Source organism: Podarcis gaigeae, assembly GCF_964106915.1.
Source record: "Podarcis gaigeae genome assembly, chromosome: 16".
NCBI lineage: Eukaryota > Metazoa > Chordata > Lepidosauria > Squamata > Lacertidae > Podarcis > Podarcis gaigeae.
In genome coordinates this window covers 22,646,396-22,668,487 of record NC_139693.1, presented here as the reverse complement: position 1 = coordinate 22,668,487, position 22,092 = coordinate 22,646,396, and the positions used below count along the sequence as shown (strand labels likewise).

The 22,092-nt window shown below is 45.5% G+C and overlaps 1 protein-coding gene across 2 annotated transcripts; it reads right to left on the bottom strand.

Annotated features, from left to right (window-relative positions):
• Positions 1-1,172: 1,172 nt before the first annotated feature.
• On the bottom strand, positions 1,173-16,996 carry RAB35 (RAB35, member RAS oncogene family). Of its 2 annotated transcripts, XM_083717763.1 has the most exons (6): positions 16,654-16,996; positions 10,769-10,819; positions 10,074-10,197; positions 5,995-6,119; positions 5,504-5,628; positions 1,173-3,490 (listed from the first exon to the last, which is right to left on the bottom strand). In XM_083717763.1, exons 1-6 carry the CDS (start codon positions 16,703-16,705, stop codon positions 3,359-3,361), a joined length of 609 nt encoding a protein of 202 aa, XP_083573889.1. In that variant the 5' UTR covers positions 16,706-16,996; the 3' UTR covers positions 1,173-3,358. The 2 variants fall into 2 exon arrangements, with proteins under 2 accessions (XP_083573889.1, XP_083573890.1); XM_083717764.1 differs by lacking the exon at positions 5,504-5,628 and having other exon boundaries at positions 16,654-16,932.
• Positions 16,997-22,092: the final 5,096 nt, after the last annotated feature.

Below are 22,092 nucleotides of genomic sequence, written 5' to 3'. Positions count from 1 at the left end.
ACTGCTTCTTTTGTAAATAGTTCTCGTCAGAATAAAATGGGTCCTTTCTATGGGTACTGTCTTTCTATGGGTACTGTGAATTGCTCACTGTTGTAGGGGGGGAAGAAGAGAAGCTGTACCCTGCAAACATTGCTAGACTCCAACTCCCATCAGCCTTGACCACTGGTCATGTTGGCTGAGGCTGATGGGAGTTGGGAGTCCAGCAACATTGCAAGCGGGCGGGGGGAAGACCTTCTTTGGGAGTTCCAACAGGGAAAAGCACTCCCTTGCTGCATTTAAGCCAGTCCTGGAGAACTGCTTGGCGTACTGACATTGTTGGACTCCAACACCCATCAGCCTCCAGCCAGTATAGCCAGTGGCCAGGCAAGATGGGAGTTGGGAGTCCAGCAACATATGGCGGCCCACTGGTTTCCCTGTCCCCAACGTCAAACGATGGTAGCATGTTAAAAATAATAATTTGTGGTGTTCGTTTAGTGCTCTTTGTACAAATATATGCCAGGTGTTCACAATGCAAATTACATAACTGAAATACTACAAGTTAAAAACAAAAGCACTTCTCAACAGCTCCAAAACCAATTCAGACAGAATGAATGATCCAATTGGGCTATTTAAAAAAAGACCTTCATTTTTCATAGGATTTCTATTTAAAGCACCTAGGAGAATAAAAATGTCCTAACCTAGTACCTGATGGTGATGCTGACACTCAAGACAGCTTACTTAACTGTTCAGCTTGTAAACTCAATCCCAGATGTGTCTCTTCTGGATTATATACCGGCTTTCATTTTCCTACAGATGAGGAGCAGCAATTGCTTCTTTATCCAAAAATCTTAAGTGTATAACCACATTTTTGTACTCTACACTCCAGCCCCCTGCTTTGTGCAACATCTTGTCCAATGAAGAGTTCTAAGACAACTCAGAAACCTGCCACATTTAGGGAATAAAGGTGGTGGAACCAACAAGTCTCTCCCCTCCACTTTGTGAAGAAATATAATCTAGCAGATCCCTTTCCAAAAGAGGCTACATACAAGACATTAGCATACAATACATTTTCCTGACGGGCATATGGAGCCTAACTGGGAAAGTGGGGGGGGGGGGGGGAAGAGTCAAAGAAGCCAGAGAAGAAATTTGCACACCTGATACTGGGGGAGAAGCAAAAGACAGGAGCCTCGAAAGAAGATTTGGCAGCTTGGCACCTTTATTTTTAGTTTTTTAAAATTATTTAAAAAGCATAATTAGAAAGTTTCAATATACAGAAATAGTCCTAGCAAACCAGTTAGACATTCCACCGCTTGACATCAGCACCGCTAAAAACGCAGCTCTCCCCACCCCCGCATTTAATACTCCACAGGCACCACCCACTAGCACTGTCCACCAAGTAAATCTACCACCGTGAAGCCTCCTTTAATGACCGGAGCTTATGCAGCAGCACTGAGCAAAGACAAGAACCGGGAGAGGTGCTGCTAACGGCATCCTTGGGAAAAGAATCCCATGCTTCAACATCGGAAACTGGGATTGCTGCATTGGCAAAGTTCACACCCACGCCCCACCCCCTTTCACAAAAGACCACTGCAATATGAGAGCCATCCCCCCTCCCTGTCACACATTGAGGATCCACCGTTGCTTCAGCCCGTGAGTTCCAAACCAAGACACCAGCACGTTCCACCATTTTCTACAGGCCTCTTAACGCTAGCCATTCCTTCCCAATTGGTTTGCTCAGCTCACATTCTCAACTCTGGAATTAGTGAGAAGTTAACTTACAAGAGACGAACAGAGCAGACAGCTGTGGAAGATGGGCAGCTGGGATGGATGTTGTCTTTGAGAACAATTTCACCGGCCAAAACCTGTCACATTCGCCACTTGCGTGGGAAAAGCCTGCAGAGTCAGACTACTTGCAATGCGATTGCACGAGGGCTTTGTACAACCATAATTGTTGATTTTTGTTATTCAAGGCAAGCAAAATAATAAGGGGTTTCAACTTAGCCCTTCTTGTATAATTCAATGTCCAAAGGGTCAGTGACGCTGGAGAGCCTCCTATCAATTTCATATTCGGGGGAGGAAGGAATCATTTTGGTTGAAAAACATGTGCTCTCCTATAGCCTGGGCCATCTTAATATGCTAGGTGAGCTCATTTTTAAACAATAAGGAGGTAAGCCTCTGGTTATTTCCCTCCTAAAGCCCACCATAGCCATTAAAAAAGAACAAGGGGGATAAAAACCTTTTACTTTCAGCATAACCAGATCAGAAATCCAGTCAAGACTGCACAAACCACAGCAAGAAGCCCCATCCAATACCTAAGAGACCACCTCTGGTCTGATAAAGGACACAGAAAATAGCCTGTTGACACCTGTTGGGTGCAAGCACCATTTGGAAGAGCCAGGTACCCCTTCAGCTCTTAATTTGTAGGAGAAGAGAACAAAGCAAGAGCCACAGAGAATGTTGGCAGCCAGAAATGCACTTTTGAGAAATGCACATTGTGTAACTGCGTGCAGAATGATGAGTGCAGGAGTGGGGAATAGTTTTTGAGAGATTTACACTTTGGTAGCTCTTAAGGATGTTATGGGAGAGAGATTCCACCGGGGTGGGGATAATACTAGCTTTAAGTCTCACATCTAATTGCCAAAGATTTCATTTCAACTGGCCAAAGAAGTTAAATTGGGATGGGGGTGGGGGTGGGGGAAGCCGCTCTCACCCCCTGCCAGGGAGTGTGGAGAAGAAAGAGAGCACAGCTAATCCAAGAAGTGACAAAGCTCCAGCAACATTGGCTATTCTGGAGACTGGGGGAAAAGGAATCTCGGAAGGTTGCCCACACAGCCTGAAAAAGTGGCTAAGGCCTCCATCCTAGCCTGAAGGTTAACAAAGGCTGAAGAGGAATGAATGCCAACAAGGGGCAGCTTCAGTTAAGGACATTGTACTGTACTCTTTGGAGGGAGAGAAAAAATGGTGAACTCTGAAGAAGTCATGATTGGTCGATAATTAAGAAGGCAGAAGCGACAACGAGGGAGGCGCAGCTGGTTAAAGCACAATATACATTATGTACAAAACTCTTGAGATCAAAAGTCCACTTGGTAGGCAAAGTCATTTTTGTCTACAAGATGTTCTGGGGGGGAGGGGATAAGGTAGGAAAGAGGGGGCAGAATCACCTCCATCCAATACCTCCTTGGCACTATTGTGGTAAGGTGCCTCCTGACCGAAAAAAAACGTGGAGAGAACTCATTTAAATAACGGCACAAACTGAGGGGTGTGCGGGGGGGCAGGGAAGAGTCCTCCCGTGGCCTAGCCCAGTGGAATCGCCGCCTGCATCTGGCTGGAAGGGCTGAGCTCTCTGAGGGTGCAGTCTCTGCCGCAAAAGAAAAGGGCATTAGCAACACCGGGCCTTCTTCCGTTTACTGTTCTTCGTTAGCTTCACCACATCGTTCTGTTGCTGCTGCTGCTGCTTTGCTAGGTTGTCTTTTTTGGCTCGCAGAACCAACTCTGTGATGCAGTTGAACATCTGAAAAAGAAAATTGCAAGATGAGAGTGGAGAACTCTGAACAACAATAAGCAACACGCCAGAAAGCAGACCAGCAGCTGTCTCTGGCTGCACCAGAAGTGGCCAGTTCTAGAATCAGGGGCACCAAAGACATTATATTAGCTGGCCACTAACTAGAGTTAAGAGCTTGGATAATGGGATCACATGTTCCGTCAAGAGCTCCTCACCGCTCTTGCCCCTCTTGTTCAGCATGGCAGCTGAACAATGTTGTCCCTGCTTAACACAAACTGAGGGGTGCTATTGAACAAGCTTTAAGAACAGGGATGCAGAAGCTCCAGATGTTGACAGATTCCCATCAGCCCCAGCACCAGGGCCAATGGTCAAGGGAGACAAGGGGAGGTGTAGTCCAACACCACTGGAAGGCCACGGGTTCCTTTTTTTTTAAAGAATTTTTTTTATTAACCGACCAATCACATCAAATCAAACCAAATTACATAAATTCCAAATTACACAGCCGAATTTTAAATTTTTGTTGGGGGTACCCATATTTCAAGTTCCGAAGGGATCCAATCAACTTCTTGCTTCTTACTGCTGCTTTAATGTTCACAAATCTAACCTTATGATGTTCACAGTACTATCCAGTCCTTTCTTATTATTTTTCCACATCTCTTGTTATTTTCATATATTTTCCCTTTCTCTTTGTGACCTCTGATAGTCTCCGCAAGCTGGTTAGAACAGTTTGTAATCCTGCGTGGATATTATTATTTTTTATCCAGTAGCCATATCCAGACGTTTTCCATATAACATCACTTCCATACATCAAAACAGTCTTAGCGTCATTAATCTTCAGCAATCTGCCTCCTTTCTCAAAACCTCTGAGGAGATTCACTAGGAATGCAATCTAAAAACAAGTCCATTTTTCCTCCCGGCTGTAAATCCTTTGGCAAGATGGCGACTCCGAATTAATTGCCGCACCATTCCAAAAGCTCTTATTGCTTCTCGGTCTCCATAAAGCATACTTTTGGTTAAAGTTTATCTCCACACAGACCTTAATCATCCTGCTTGGGTCAGTTCAACCAGCGGTTCTAATGAGGGGTTCTTGTAAATCACATAGAAGGAAAGTAAAAAAGGTTCCCCCCCCCCATTCAGCCCCGTTGTCAACATACCCCGCCTTTGGTGTATCTTCATCGTAAAATATTCCTGTTTCTCCAGCCCGTAGTCTTCTTTCCCAGAGGTCACTTAAATTAGCAGACTTCACTCCCCTTCTTCACTTGAAATATGTGCATTTGCTTCTTTTGTAATTAATTATTCCAAATTGCTGCAACTAGCGCGCGATCAGAGACAGCGTCCAGGAGAGCCGAGGTCCACACGGGGGCATTCTGTCTAGGGGCCTCACCCCCTTCTTTCGAATTAGGGAGTGATTTATGGGCACAGCAGGCAAGGGGAGTGTTCCCCATTTCCTTGGGGCAACAAGGGAGGCTGCCTACTCCCATAACAGCCTCTTAATTACCCCGTGTGGGTCGGAGAGATGGTATTGTCGGCCATCTTCCAATGCGCCCCCTAGTGGCCCCCCAGAAGGCCACGGGTTCCCTATCCCTGCTTTAAAAGAGCTGCGAGGGCCAAGTGACGTGGTTCTGGATAAAAGCCTTAAGGATAATAAATGAGGAGGGGACCAGAATAAGAGGTAACTTTTGAACCACTACTCCCATCAGCCCCCAAGGTAAGGAAAGGCAATATGTGGCCTTTCACATGCTGTAGGGCTGCAACTCCCATCCCCCTGACCATCGGTCCCACTGGTTATGCCAAAGGACTCTCTTCACCAGCCTCCAGAAGCAAATCTATTGCTTTCTACTTCCTACATATCAGGCACTCTGCAGAGAAAGGGATAGTTTCTTCACAACCATGTCAACGCCTTCCTTGGTATGTAGGCTAGAACAGTCAAGGGATCAGCAATGTGCTCATCAGAAGCAACATGTCCCCTGTGCGATTAAACGTAAGCCGCCACCCCCCATCTTTTCCTTGGTCATCACTTACTTCTTCCACATTAATGTTCTCTTTGGCGCTGGTCTCAAACAGCTGGATCCCCATCTGCCCAGCAAATTTATAGGCGTCTTCCGTCTCCACCACTTTCCGTTCTGGGTCATCATTCTTATTACCAACTGCAAGTACCAAGAAGTCACATTTAGCATTTATACAGCTCTTCAATGTGATCAAACCCTTCACATTCTCAGTAATTTGGACAACAGCCTTATGAGGTAGAGCCATGTGATGATGCCCACGTTGTAGGTTGGGGTGGGGGATAGACAGAGGCCGAGAGTCAGAATCTTGCTTGCGTAAGACCACCTGAAAAGCTCATGGCTGAAGTGAGACATCAACTGGGACTTAAACTGAGAAATTTAAGCTGGTTCACAGCTCAATCTGCCACTAGGATTCTTTAGCTACCATGGGAAAGTGCAGTCCTATGAATCAGCCAACAGCTGGCCACGGTAACATGACTCAAAGGCTGCTCAAACCAGGCAGCTTACCTAATATCCGGCACACATCGTCGCAATTCTGGTTTATTTCATGCAACCACCGCTTGACGTTCACAAAGGACTCAGCGCTCGTAACATCATAAACCACAATAACCCCGTGTGTCCCTCTGTAGTACCTGAGGAGAGAAAGAGGTGTGTTAAGGCATGTGTCTGTGACACTTTGAGATGCTTCACATGCTTGCTTATCAGGGGTGTGGCAAGGGGAGAGAAACACCAGTATACCTGAAGCAAGCAATATGGCTGTGAAGGACTTGCGGCTGCCCTTAACTGCTTGGACTGGGCAAATAGAAACTGTGATAGAAACAGAAGGGCAAAAACTGGAGCTTTTGAAGTGGGGAGAGGGGAACCACACAAACAGACAATGATAGGCTGCCTGGGCTTCAGCACTGTGGGGGAAGCACATGATGCAGGAAGTGGAAGCAAGATTCTGTGGGATGCAGTGTTGGCAGAGATGGTTCAGAATCTCAGATTACCATGGAGAAGACTCTGTGAGCCATGGACAACTGCTGTCACCATGAGCTTGAAATGGATTAGAAATTCAGGAAAGAGAGATGAACACATGAGGAAGATGTTACAGAAGGAACGATGTTGGCTGAACCAGTAATGTTACCGGCCAGCAAGCCTTACTTGGGTAGGAAGTTTCCGAGCATGATAGGAATCCAACAGCACTGAGACATGCAAGGCCCATGGAAAGATTTGGTGGACAGCTTTTTTGGTGGAATGATTGTGGCATTCACAGCTGCTATTTTGTGGGGAAGGGACCACAGTTCAACATTAAGGCTTGGCACGCAGAAGGTCCCAGTTGCAAACCCCAACATGTCCAGGTGGGAAAAAATTCTCTGCCTGTCAGTCAGTGCAGACCAGGATGGGGAAACCTTTAGCCCTCCAGATAATGCTGAACCACATATCCTATCAGCCCCAGCCAGCATGGCCAATAGTCAGGGCTGACAGGAACTGCAACCCAACAACATTCGCAGGGTCAAAGGTTCCCCACCCTGGAGGAAGACAATCCACTACCAGATAAACTAATAGTCTCAACTGGTGTGTAAGTCAACCTGATATGCTAAAAGATGGGTTGTAAGCACCTTTGGGCAGGGACCTGTTTATTTGCTGCCATGAACATTAGATGGTGTAGTATAAGCAAGAGCAACTTGTAGGCAGCCTTACCACCAAGCAAATGGCACAGTGGGGGACAAGGGTAGGAATAGAAGTCGGCTTTTACATGTTAATAAGCTTATTGTGCATTAAACAGCATCTGGACTGGTCACCTGAAGTCACCCTGCACACTCCCTTGGTTTCATTTCAGTAGGATTTACCAGATACAGTCTTAAGAACATCAACTGGACCACACAACTATGTTTCTTTGTTGTAACAAATAGAATAACAAAACACAGAACTAGACAATTGTAAATCAGCAAGTGTATCTCACATGCTGGCTCAAACCTACTGTGCGGCCTGCAGCATTTAAGCCTTCAGTCCCTCTTCAGGGTGCAACACGCAGATGAGTGCACACAAATCCTGGAACAATACCAACTAAATGCTGCAACCTGAACTCTGCTCATGTGTATTATTTTGGCTGGGCTTGCATGTCACTGGGAGGGGCCAAGTGACGTACAGAGCCCTGAAGCCCCACGCTCTGATCCTGCAATGTCTTGTTCAGCATTTCCTCTGGCTTCTGAGATTTCCCCTTGCTCAACCCGGTCTTTATGCAAAAAGCTGAGATTCTGAGGGAACTCAATACCACACTGGATGGCTTCCCTGTGCAATTCTGGGGAACTTGAGTGCACACACCCAGTCCTGGGCGTCGCCCTTAATTTACCAAGTGGATTAGGGGCAAAAGCATTCAGCAACTTTTCTTGTTTGCACCCGACATCTTCTTCTGGGTATTCCACACAGGGTACTGGTTCAATTCCAAAAGAGCCCTAAGTCCAAGTCACAATGTGGTGTGTCTGTGCGTGCGTGCACACACACATGCACACTCACACAATCACACACAGGAAGAGCTCTGCTGACACAGCACCAGTGAGACATGTTGCAGCTGACCCACACTGCCCATTTACCAGATATTCCGCAGTGCCTGGCTGTTTTACCCCTAACACATTTTCCTGTATGAATCTGGCCCACGCAGCACAACCCTCAGAGGATATGCCTCAGGACTTGAAGGAAGTCAGGGGCCAGTTCAAGCAGCATGCTCAAAGCTTGCTGTTCATACTACTTCCTGCAGCAATAAAGAAATGCAAGAAAGCAGTTTCCAAGCAGGCTTTCATGTAAATTGGGGAGACCCCCCACTGCACCTCAAGGTATAGTGTCTAGTTAAGACATGCATTTGTCTCATTTCCAAAATATTTGTATTTGAACAATAATTGATTTCTCCTGCAGATACGCTTTATGTAACATGAATTTCATCTGCAAATCTCATTTTATAATCTAAGTGACATGCCAACATTAACCTCTTCCTCTGCCCTGAAAAAACAGCAGACATGGAATCAGCCTAATAAAGCAAAGTTGATTTCCTGCCCTGATTTGCTCCTGTTCTGTGAACAAGCATGCCTCCTGTGTTCTGGGCAGTGCAAAGCCCTTCAGCCAATATTTTTTAAAGCACCCATTGGTTGAAGAAAAGCCATCGTCTTGTATACACACTACGCATTAAAGGCTTATCAACACTGCAAAATTATATTGGTTTAATGCCACTAACTGCCATGGCTTACCTCAAAGAATCCTGGGAACTGTAGTTTGCAAAAGGTGCTGGGGATTTTCTGTCAGTGATCCTTATCTGCCTTACACACTTCCCAGGATTCCTTGGGGGGAGGGTAGGACTACTGAACTAGTTCAAGTCATGAGGTGGCACTACAGTGGTACCTCGGGTTACATACACTTCAGGTTACAGACTCCGCTAATCCAGAAATAGTGCTTCAGGTTAAGAACTTTGCTTCAGGATGAGAAAAGAAATCATGCTCCGGCGGTGCGGCAGGCCCCATTCACTAAAGCGGTGCTTCAGGTTAAGAACAGTTTCAGGTTAAGAATGGACTTCTGGAACGAATTAAGTACTTAACCCGAGGTACCACTGTACACCCTTCCTTGCTCTATAGGAAACAACCCACTTGAGACAAGAGACAACAGGATTTTAAAGACTAAAAGCTGGCAGGCAAATAATCCCCATTCAAAATACACACAGAATCTGGACTCAAGTCATCCAAATTACTTCTGTAGGGCACTTCCTCTTCTCAAGCATACGCCTATTTGCAGCTAGCCACGTGTTTCTTTTTGTGAGCAAGTCCTGCCAGAATGCTATGACGACATCCTCAAGAACAGAACAAGGATTTTTTTCTCATTTTCCTACCAGTGCAAAAAGGAACTGGGACCAACAGAAAGACAACCGTCCTACCAAGCTGCGATTCCAGCCTATACTCTTAACATTAGATCATGTTGGGAGGGGTAAGGAACTGGCAACCTTCTAGATCAGTGGTTCTCAACCTGTGGGTCCCCAGATGTTGTTGGACTACAACTCCCATCATCTCTGACCACTGGTCATGCTGTCTAGGAATTAGGGGAGTTGTAGTCCAACAACATCTGGGGACCCACAGATTGAGAAACACTGTTCTAGATGATGTTGAGTTCCTAACTCCCATCAGCCCCACCCAGCAGGACCAATGGTCAAGGATGATGGGAGTTGGAGTCCAAAGAATCTGGAGGGCATCACATTGGCTAACCTTGGTCTAACCACCACACAGCACAGCAACATCTCATAGGCCACAGGTTAGCCACCTCTGGAGTAGAATCACAGAATCCTCATACCCTTATAATATACCTTTCTGTGGATCTTAACTGTCAAATGCTTTGGAAGACAATCTTGGCAGAAAAGCTAGGTAGTAGCAGCAATAAAAATAAATATTACTGTTATTGTTGTTATAGTGTGTTTATTAGGCAGCAAGTTCTCATATACTTCCTCTGGTATTGTGGAAAGGCACCTTAGCTAATAATATGCAAACTTATTTAAGCAACTAATTATTAAAAGACAGGATGAAATCAAGTCCTTGGGTCAATTGTCAATCCTACTAAAATAAACTCACGTAGACGTGATGGTCCGGAAGCGCTCCTGTCCAGCAGTATCCCAGATCTGCAGCTTGACCTTTTCTCCATTAATCTCAACTGTTCGGATTTTGAAGTCTACTCCAATTGTGGTGATGTAGCTGCCTGTTGAGGGAAGCAGCACAAACAAGAAGCAGTCAAGCTAATAAGCTCAGCTGTACATACAGAACTTCAATGGCCAACGAAAGGAAGGGCCCTGTTTTCTCACATTCAAGCTTCAAACCCTGAAGAATGAAAATAAAACTTTGTATTTGCAGAAATAAAGACTGCAAACCCAAGAGCATGTAACAGGGAGAAGAAAATTGTGTTGAGCTCATGCACTATTTTGAACAGAAAACTTCTCCCTAAAAGACTTTAAATCATGACGTTCAGGACTTTTACATATATATGTTTGAAATGTGTTGCAAGTCGCTTGGAGACCTTCAAGTAACAAGCAGCTAAGAAGTCGAGATATTTATTATTATTATTAGTTCTGTGAGTATATATGGGCAAATGAAGGGGTGCATCCTTGCCCCACATGACCTGTTATCCCCAGGATCTAGGGTGATGAGCAAGGGTGACCTGCCACTGGCTTCCCTGCCTTCAAGCCCCTTCTCTTCTCCTTGAGTGTGAATAGAAGCATTCTGGAGCTCCTTGGATGGAAGGTTCCTCTGGAGTTGTTCTGGGCCCAGCTTACCTGAAAAAGTGTTGTCTGCAAAACGTAACAGCAAACTGCTCTTGCCAACACCTGAAAGAGAAAAGAGGGAATGCTCAAGGATGCAAACTGAACCAGAGTAGTGTATTTTATGTTGTATTTCAACCACTTTAGAACACAAAGCATGTAATGCTCTTTTCGTTGGCTACATCTAGCAACAGTAGCTTCACATATCTGGGACTGTTAAAGGTAAAGGTAAAGGTACCTCTGAATGTTAGGTCCAGTCGCGGATGACTCTGGGGTTGCGCACTCATCTCGCTCTATAGGCCGAGGGAGCTGGCATTTGTCCACAGAGATGGCCAGCATGACTAAGTCGCTTCTGGCGAACCAGAGCAGCTCATGGAAATGCCGTTTACCTTCCTGTCGGAGCGGTATCTATTTATCTCTTAGGTGTCCCCAAATCTGCTTACTAGAGGCAAATGCTTTGGGTTTTCTTGTGAGCAGGTAACACAGATCATCACACACTCTTATTTGGCTACAGTTCGGAGAAGATTAAGAAACAGGAGTCCTTCTTAAGCAGCAGGACAGATTCTACCAATCCCCTACGTCCTACAAGCCTCCAACACAATGAGCAGATCTCATCTCTAACTTTGAGTCCTCTGCAGATGCCAGATAAGGGAGGGAACTAGGTGGTGTCAATGAATAATGGTTGGCTAAAAAGCCATAGGAAGGGGCCACTAGGATATCATTATATGAGCTGGTTCTTAATGACGTTATATGTTGCCAGCAAACAAGAAAAAAGTGAAAAACTCAGGACAGAGGCTCAATGAATGATTCATTTTAACTCTTGTAATTAAAGTTTTGTTATATATACTATTTTCTATTTATAAGCTACCTTGGCAAGACTGCAGTCTTGAAGAGCAATGCAAAAAAAATTCTAAATGAATAAATGAACAGCATTACTAGGGGTGGGAAGGGACAGGAAGAATAGCTGCTATAGTTCATGCAGGAACCACAAACGAGTCCTTATTATATCATGGAAATCTCTCCATGTTACCTTTTCTGGTTCAGAAGGTTTACCCCTTACAGGATCGATTGCAAAGGATAAACAAGATAAGAAGTGTATAGTTTCTGTGGACTAGGACAAGCAGCATACAGACTCTCACTACCATTTTTTTCAAGAGAACTGGTGACATTAATATTGGGATTAAATGGTACACCTTTTGTTTTTACCTAATTGGGATTAAATGGAATTTCTGATACTGGATTACATTTAGCCAGATGATGACGAACCACTGAATACTACCTAACCACTGTACCTGTAATGATTTGGGAAGCCAGTCATACCACCCTTTGCACAAGCCGTGGGGGCGGGGGAAGTTTACAATAAAATCACATAAGATAATAGTACATAAAACCCATAAACAACACAATCCTTCAAACCACCACCATTCATAAAAAATCACTAAACAACAATTACTAATAGCGGCAACAACTAATTCATTTGTCTCATTGAGTCCCCAAATGGTCCGCGAAAAAACGTTATGTCTTAACTAACTGGCAAAGAACTGAGGCCAGATGCACTTCATCATGGAGGGAGTCTCGCATGCAAGGAGCCACCCCTGAAAAGCCCCTGCAAGCACTGAAGAGAAGCCTCCTGCTTTTCTGTCATCTTTCAATTTTTTGAGCGAGTGCAGAAGCCTGGAAAAAATGAACATGGGCATATGAAGCTGCCTTATCCTGTCAGACCATTAGCTGATCTAGCCCAGAATGGTCTATCCCAACCAGGCCTTTGCCCTTTTAAAATTTGGGGGTGGATTATTGCGTTGTTTTTATTTTTATTATGTATTTTGTGGTTTTGTATTTTGATTTTATTCTGTGAACCACCCTGAGACCTCCAGATATAGGGAGGTATATAAATAATAATAATAATAATAATAATAATAATAATAATAATAATAATAATAATAATAATAATAACTGGAAATGCCAGATGCTGTTATAATAGCGTTCCAGTGCTTGGCAGGGCAATACAGACAACTGTTTTACTACAGTGTTGCATGGGCTCTGTGCTAAGCTACCATTTGGTAACTGGTCATCTAGATGCACCAGTTTTTAAGACATCTTAGAGCAGAAAATGGATGAAGAGTGGCTAAACTGTAAACTGCAGAAAGATCTCCCACAGCAGAGCCAAGGGAGCAGATGGAAAACTTGCACAGATTAGTGCCACTTCATACATTATGCATTCCCTACACAGGCAGCATTTTCATGTATGAATTAAACAGCGTGAAGCATTTTACACAGCACATGTCAAGCATTCAAAACCTTTCACGTACATTATCTCAGTAATCCCAACAACTATCTGAGGAGGTAGGCTAGTATTATCTGTATACTGCAGGTGAGGAGTGGGCTGAAATAATATAATCTTGCCTCTAGCCCCCTAGTGAGTTTGTGGTTGAGGTGAGATTGCAAAGGAGCATCTTCTGGCTCATACACAGCTACTATTGCTAATATTAAATCCTCAAAATGTTTTCTAGAGGCATTTATAAACTGTATGCAAAAGAAGAAGAAAAGGGAGGCAGGCTCTGCCCTTGGGTTTACAGTCTAAGTAAGACTAGACACAAAAGGAACGGGGAAATGTAAAATAGGTCTTACAAATGTTAGCTCTGGGAACAGAGAATTGCTTTTAATTAACCAACACCGGAGGTCTCTAAGCTCTCATAGGATGGCCTACAAATCTAAACACCTACATTTCACAGTTGCTTCCTTCCCCATCCCATCAACCAGGTACCTCACATTCACAATGCAAACTGTATGTCATGCAATCATTACAGAGAGAATTCTCATAGGCTGTTCCATTTTTATAGAATGTCCTTTCTCTGAAGGACCACCAAACTGAAAATAGTTCAGAGGAAGGGCAACACCTTCCTGGTTTTTAAACTAGTTGTGGTTGAAGGGCTGCTTGCTTGGGAAGCCGGTGCTCAAATCCACATTCAGTTTTGAAACTCACAGAGGAAATAATTCCCTTTCCATCTAACCTGCTCAGCTCAATTATTGTGAGGCCACAACTCTAAGCTCTTTGGGAGGAAGGGCAGGAAACAATCGATATTAAGCCAAATTACATGTAACGTCGCTGCCAGTACTTGGACCTTGTCACCTGTGCTTGTCCTCCAAACTCTCCACCATTTCAGCATTTAAAATGCAATCTAGCTGGGACAGAGACCTATCCTTTTTGCAACACCACACTCTAAGGTGTTATGTATATGAATGGTGCTCCATGAATAGAAATGACAACGCGTAGGCGATTCTAACCTTTGGGTAAATGTTTGGTGGCCATGGAGATTAGGAGGAAGCATATTTAAAATTTACTTGTTCTTTCCAGTTACTCGGTCTCCTCTTATAACATCTATAAGATACTTTTTTTAAAATCTGCAAAATACTTTACAGTCTTTCATTCATTATTATTCCTCACATTCAAATCTACCCTCTCCCTCCAAGGAGCTCAGGGCATAATAAATAACAGTCTCCCCTGCGCCTATTTTATTCTCACCACAAGCCTTGAAAGTATGCTGAGGGTTAAGAGCACAACTGGCTCAAGCTATGCAGTAGACTTCTCACCAGTGGCAAGTGGGGATGAACCCAGTGAAAACCTGTCTTGAACTACACCTGTGTTCAAGTATCCTTGTTTTCACCCATGAGATGTTCGAAAACATGCAGACAGCTGGCATGGCATAGCGTCTAAGAGAGTTGTAGCCCAGCAGTTTACTCATACATGCCCCACTGTTTTGGAAGGGTCTTACTCAGAGGAAAGTAATCATAGGATTGAAACCTCATTTGCAAATCAGGAAGCTCTTGGTTCAGAATGTATCCTCTACTACAAACACACTAGGTAACCTAAGGCAAGCTGTTTCCTCTCTTTCAGACTTGCAACTTGGAGATACCACTGACCTACCTTTCAAGATTGTTACAAGTATTACAAGACCATGCACGAGGTAACCAGAGTCTGTGTGGTGTAGTGGTCCAGGGATAGTCAACAATGTGCCCTTCAAATGTTTTGGTCTACAACTCCTTTCATCCTCTACCATTGGATATGCTGTCTGGGGCTGATGGGAGTTGTAGTCCAAAACATCTGGAGGATGCCACATTGGGATTAGACAGTCAAATACAAGAGATATCAGAGCTCCAAGTCTTCATTCACCCGCTAAGTGACATAGGGCAGGTCACTTTGTCTAAGCTACCTCACAAGATTGCTGTGAGAATACAGCAGACAAGAGATAAATACGCATGCCATACTGACCTCTTTGGGGGAAAAGGTGGGATATAAAAATGTAACGTTTATTTATTTACAATACTTATATTCTGCTTTATGGGCCTGAGCAGCTCTCAAAGCAACTTACAAAAGTTTCTCATAAAAATAATCAAGTCTGGTATCAGGAAAAGAAATAGTATGGTTCCCTCTAGGGTGCCAAGATTATTTGAGTAGCATTGCCTGCCCTCATCCTTGGGCTTCCCTAGCATTGTCCTTCAGGCCTCTGTTTACTAGGCAGAAGAGCCCACAGAGAGGGGCTGAGCAGTTAGAACAGCCCAAGAAGGAGGCAACTGTTTTAACTGATTCTAATACTGTACTGTATTTTTGTATTGTGATTACCTGCCCTTTGCTTAGAAACAAACAACATAAAGGAGGAACAGAATAAGCATAATAATCATAATAATAATAATATACCGCTGCTTTACAAGGAAATACTCTGCTACCTCTCCTTGACATTCCAAACAAGAGCTCCAAGAAATACACACATACATAAATAGAATATTGTTTTGCAGTAGAAATATACATTCATTTCTCTGACATGCCCCCTCCAATCTTCCACAGGCTAGCTCTTCCCATTCCAGTTTCTTTATTAATTAATTAATTACGAACATTTATAGCCAACTTTTCATCCAAGGAACTCAAGTTGGAGTTTGTAGCTTCCCACCCCCCCAGCAGTTTATCCTCACAACAACCTTGCAAGGTAGGTCAGGCTGAGAGGTACAATGACTGACCCAAGGTCACTGATTGAGTCTCACCCTGACTGAACAGGGGATTTGAAACCTGACCACCTCAGGTCCTAGCCCAGCCGTAGCCAACCTGGCACCCTCCAGATGTTGTTGAACTACAACTCCTATCAATCCTGGCCAACTACTGTACTCCTACTATACTAGCTCATAGTTACTTATACTGTGTTCTGTCCCAGGGATGGGAAACTTTGGCTCTCCAGATGTTTTACATCTCCCACCCTTGCTGATCACTGACCTTGCTGGATGGCGTTGATGGGAGCTGTAGTCCAACAGCATTCAGAGTGCTCTAACCACTAGGAAACACTAGCTCCAGAGTCACCCTGCTTCCTCAAAGAAATCTCTGGGGTTCCCCCCCCCCGCCCCGAACCTTACAAACAAGTCTCTTAAAAGCTCCAGGGCACAGATACATACATTAATAAACAGAAAATGAACAGGGGGAGGGGGTAAGCAGATAATATTCTTCTCACTTCCCCCACCCCTTGGGGATCAAATCCCTACGCGGCCACGATGAAGCTCACTGGATGACCTTGGGCCAGGCACGCTCCCTCTCAGGCTAGCCTACCTCACGGGGTTGTTGTGAGGATCAAATAGGGAGAAGTTGCGCACCCACCTTGAGCTCCTTGGAGAAAAAAGGCGGTATACAAAATGCAATGCAATAAATAAACCCCCTCCCTGACTTCCCCACTCTCCCCAAGGCTGATGCTGCCCCCCCCGGCTCTTCCGCCTCATACATCCTCCTCCCCGCTTTTCCTTCCTTCGAGGCTCTTCCGCTCCCCTCCCTCCGCGCGGGCCGGGCCGAACTTCCTACCCTACCTCTCCCCGCCCCGCCCGTGCCCCGCCCCCTCCTCTCCCCCTCCCCCACCCTGCCTCACCGCTGTCGCCGATGATGAGGAGCTTGAAGAGGTGGTCGTAGTCCCGGGCCATGGCCGGCGAGGCTGGGGGAGGGGAGGACCGCCGGGCGCCCCTGGTGCCGTCGCGGGAAGGCCGAGTTCTCCTCAGGCGGCGGCGGCAGCGGCAACAGCGGCGCCTCCTCCTCACGAAGCTGACCCAGCAGCCGGAACTGACAGAAGCGGCGGCGGCGGCAAAGCAAGCGACGGCGACACCCGCCCCCTCCCCTCAGTCCGCCGTCTCGCTCTTCCGCACCAGGGCGCATGCGCGCCGCGCCGCCCGGGCAGCTGGAAAAACCGCCAGCTGCTCGAGGGCGGCTCGCGGCGCACGCGCGGCTCCGCCCCCTTTGGCCTGCCCTGCCGCTTCCTTTCTTCTTCCTCCCCCTTACCTCGTTCTCGTTCGCTTCCTCTGCCCTTGCTCGACATGGCGGCCGGAGCGACCATTCCCGTACTTCTTTCTTGCTCGGCGTATTAATACGCGTGCGCACGGAACGGGAAGCGGGTGCGGGGGGGAGTCACCTAATATGAAGCGGCAAGGAGAGTGGTTTGGCGCCTTGCGCATGCGCCGCCTCCGGACGCCTCTGTCATCTCACCTGACAGGTTTCCCTGACAGGGGTAAGACACCGTCTTGCCAGGATCTAGTTCACCAAGGCGTAGCTTCTGGAAACTATGTTAACTGTATAGTGTGCGGAGGGGAGAGTGCCCCTGAGGGTGTGCAGAGTGCCTTCACTTCACCACATCTGTGAGCTCCCAGTCAAGGTGGGGTCAACCATCATGACACTGCGCTCCTGAGAACATAAGAAGAGTCTGCTGGATCATGCCAATGGCTCATCAAGACCAGCATTTCTAAAACAGGTGCTGAAGCCAAAGGCTGCATTGGTACCCACATCTTCTAAAGTGGGATCACTATGGGGGCCGGGATGAGGCAGGGGCATGTCATACACTGACAGCTCCTGCTGACAGTGGCCACATTCACATACATTTAAAGCCCTGTAATACCACTTTGTTTTCCCCAAAGAATTATAGTCTGATAAGACACGGGTGGCGCTGATTCAAAACAATAAGTGCATGATGGAGGCTTTGCATCTGCTTGATGTACACTGTATCTGGCTACCTGCTACGTTCCCCAGCTCTGCAGGATTGCAAATTAATGGTTCTCTATAGAAAAGAACAGGGACGCGGGTGGCGCTGTGGGTTAAACCACAGAGCCTAGGACCTGCTAATCAGAAGGTCAGTGATTCGAATCCCCGCGACGGGGTGAGCTCCCGTTGCTCGCTCCCTGCTCCTGCCAATCTAGCAGTTCAAAAGCACGTCAAAGTTAAAGTAGATAAATAGGTATCACTCCGGCGGGAAGGTAAACAGCATTTCCGTGCGCTGCTCTGGTTTGCCAGAAGCGGCTTAATCATGCTGGCCACATGACCTGGAAGCTGTATGCCGGTTCCCTTGGCCAATAAAGCGAGATGAGCACCACAACCCCAGAGTCGGCCACGACTGGACCTAACGGTCAGGGGTCCCTTTACCTTTACCTTTAAGGGTTGAGAGTTGTACAGTGCTGAGAGTGCTGAGAGTTGTACAGTGGAACCTTGGGTTGCAGATGTAATCCGTGATGGAGGCACCTTTGCATCCTGAAGTGCTGCGTCTGTGCAGGCGCCAGCAACCCAAAAACACGTAACCTGAAGCAACCGTAACGTGAGCTATGACTGTAATGCAAAACAGATTAACCCGTTCCAGACTTTTAAAAACAACCCCTAAAGCAGCAATTTAACATGAATTTTACTATCTAACGACACCATTGATCCATAAAATGAAAGAAATAATCAATGTACTATAAAATAAATAAGGCACTACTGTAGATGATAAAAATTATCATCCACACAGTCACAAAAACAAATTAACCAGAAAAGCCTCAGAAACAAAAACGCAAAATAAATAGCCAAAACAAAAGTGCCAAACTTAATCCATACTGGAAGTCCGTTTGACTTCTGAAATGTTCAAAAACCAAGGCGCAGCTTCTGATTGCTGCAGGTGCCTGGAAACAATAGCAGACAACCGCAACAGCCATTTGGCTTCCGAAAAACCTTCAAAAACTGGAACACTTACTTCCGGGTTTTCGATGTTTGAGAACCAAGGTACCACTGTACTGTGAAGAGTGGGTGATTGATAAATCACTCTGGAAATGGTAGCTATGGGAGGGGAACAGAGTTTTAACAACTCTCAGCACCCTTAGCAAATTGCAGTGCCCATAATACTTTGGGGGAAGCCATGGCTGCTTAAAGTGGCATCATAGTGTTTAAAATGTATGGTGTGGGTGTGGCAAGACTTCTTTTACTGCTCCTCTCCTCTACATGGAACATTTCCACCATTTTTTTTTTCTTGTGTGCAGAGAACACACTCAGGTCTGTGCTTCTCCTTAGTGCCCTGCTACCAAGTTTTAGGCCGGATGACTGGCCACACAGAGGTGAAAGTGGGACTCAAGTTGCCTCCAGACTCTCACTATTTTGTGTTTGCCCAGTGAAAGTGCTCTGTCACCCCAGTGCAGCAAATTTGCTTAAAAAATAAAACTAAATAAAACAGTAACAGACTTTTGCATGGGGGAAATGCACTGAAAAGTGGGGGATAAATGATAAATGGAAAAACATAGCCACGAAAGAAAGAAATCAGGATGAATGCTCATTGTCATATAACCTCCCTGCAAACAAACTATAATTGTCATATAACCTCCCTGCAAACAAACTATAATTAAATATTTAGTGAATACACGACACACTCTAACTCTGTGCAAGCTTTGTGAAATCAAATCAGGACGAGTGCAAGTTTCATTTGAGCTGGAACTCTCAGTGGTTTAGCGCCAGAACCTGTTCTCAATATTGGCACGGAAGCCATAAATTTGTGGCTTTATAAATAAGAGTATTGTGGACATGTGCATAATATTTTCTCTCACTGCCCTAACTATCCTAAACAAGCTTGGGGTAGGAGGGAAAGGCTGTCAGGGTGGTCTGGAAAGACGTGGGTTTCCAAGGCAGACTTGGTCCATTGTCTTTGCTTTTTGGAACAGTGTTCTGAAAACATCCTCTCTCCAATGTATTTACGCTCAGCTCCATTGCCTTCAACAGCTACTGGAAGGAATTTTTTTTGTTTCAACAGTTTAGTTTGTATCTGGGCAAGCGTGTACATCAGAAGGGCTCGTGGTAAGACTATGGTTAGATTAAAGTGCTGTGTAAAGGATCATTTTTTTCAACATTTGTGCCTTCTTACCACATTAGTGATCTGTATGCCTGTGCTTTGAGTCCCTAATCCCACAAAAGGCGACACAGTTGGTCTGTTTGTACCCATCCAAATCCCCAATGCCTGTTGTTAGCTGTTCTATTGAGAGCAGTTCACTGTTAAAAAATCTTTAAACCACACTCCTTCTCAATTGGATTATATTGTAATAGGAGTAGCGAAGCCAGGCAAAGAATCGTTGCACCCACCTCTTTTCTCGAAAACTGCTCAGACTTCCGCGTATGACATCACAGATGATTAACATAAGGCAACCAGAAGCCTTTGCGACTGCATGTCGGATTTGTAACTAAGAAAATGGGGAACCCCCACGCAATTGAATGAAAGTGTGGCTGTGGATATTTTGAGATTCAGGGTATCAACTGATCGGCACCCCATCTTTTGCCTGGTTGACTGCCCACCATAGCCTTATTAATTGTTGCTTGCTTGGGGGCCGAAGGGGCTTGCAAACCAACGTTAGCTTTGCGCAGTGGCAGTATCGTAGCCAATGAGGTTAATCCGAGGCGCGATTATTGCTAATTGAAAACTTTTCCCAATACCCCGCCATGACGACTTGAAATATAGTCGGCAATGGCAATTTTTGACAGTCTCTACGGAGACTGATTTTCCTGGTTTAAAAACAGACTTGTACAATTTCATCCTAGTTGTGAGTCTCGGGTGTAGTGCATTCGACTGTCACTATAATATTGCTTTTTAGTTAGTGTTACAGTTTGTGCTTTGCGTTTAAAGTTGCAGTTGACTTTTCTTAAGAAAAAAGTTTTGTAAAATCCTGAAAAAAAGGTAATCATACAAGGAATTCGGTTTTTTCCAACCTTGTGTTTGTTTTGGATCACAACTCCAGGTCAGAGATAATGGGAGTTGTAGCTCAAATATTTGGAGAGAACCTGGGTGGTAAAGGCAGATGCAAAACATTTGTTGTATAGATGTTGGCTTAGTTTTAGGATGATAGAGTTGTAGAAGGAAATAGTGATAAAGTGACATTTTCTGACTGTAAATATGTAATTCCTGCATTGCAGGGGATTGGACTAGATGTCCCTCATGTTCCCTTCCAACTCTACGGTTCTATATATAAATTGGTTGTCTGTTTGTTGGCATTAGTCTGTCTTGGGAGCCAAGTCAAACTGTCACAGTGCCTGAGCTGCCCAGACAACAAGACTAAGAGGGGGGTCTCGGCCTTGCTGATGTGGTCCAAAGGAAACCAAAGCAATACGTTTGGCACCAGCTTGGCTGCAGGAGCTGCCGAAGGGAAGTGTACAATATTCCACCCGACCATCTTAGGGACTCTACTCTAGATTTGCACATGTTGTTGTTTAGTCATTTAGTCGTGTCCAACTCTTTGTGACCCCATGGACCAGAGCACACCAGGCACTTCTGTCTTCCACTGCCTCCCGCAGTCTGGTCAAACTCATGCTGGTAGCTTTGACAACACTGTCCAACCATCTCGTCCTCTGTCGTCCCCTTCTCCTTGTGCCCTCCATCTTTCCCAACATCAGGGTCTTTTCCGGGGAGTCTTCTCTTCTCATGAGGTGACCAAAGTCTTGGAGTCTCAGCTTCATGATCTGTCCTTCCAGTGAGCACTCAGGGCTGATTTCCTTCAGAATGGATAGGTTTGATCTTCTTGCAGTCCATGGGACTCTCAAGAGTCTCCTCCAGCACCATAATTCAAAAGCATCAATTCTTTGGCGATCAGCCTTCTTTATGGTCCAGCTCTCACTTCCATACATCACTACTGGGAAAACCATGGCTTTAACTATACAGACCTTTGTTGACAAGGTAATGTCTTTGCTTTTTAAGATGCTGTCTAGGTTTGCCATCGCTTTTCTCCCAAGAAGCAGGCGTATTTTAATTTCGTGGCTGCTGTCACCATCTGCAGTGATCATGGAGCCCAAGAAAGTAAAATCTCTCACTGCCTCCATTCCTTCCCCTTCTATTTGCCAGGAGGTAATGGGCCCAGTGGGATGCGGGTGGCGCTGTGGGTAAAAGCCTCAGCGCCTAGGGCTTGCCGATCGAAAGGTCGAATCCCCGCGGCGGGGTGCACTCCCGTTGCTCGGTCCCAGCGCCTGCCAACCTAGCAGTTCGAAAGCACCCTTGGGTGCAAGTAGATAAATAGGGACTGCTTTCTAGCGGGAAGGTAAACGGCGTTTC

Bases quoted from the DNA above. Each gene is read 5' to 3' on its own strand.
- RAB35 (XM_083717763.1), bottom strand. From the start codon at position 16,705: ATGGCCCGGGACTACGACCACCTCTTCAAGCTCCTCATCATCGGCGAC. The intron at 10,198-10,768 runs GTAAGCTGGGCC...TTCCCTCAACAG, and splicing joins TGCAGACAACACTTTTTCAG to GCAGCTACATCACCACAATT. The intron at 6,120-10,073 runs GTGAGTTTATTT...TTCTCTCCTCAG, and splicing joins TTCCGGACCATCACGTCTAC to GTACTACAGAGGGACACACG.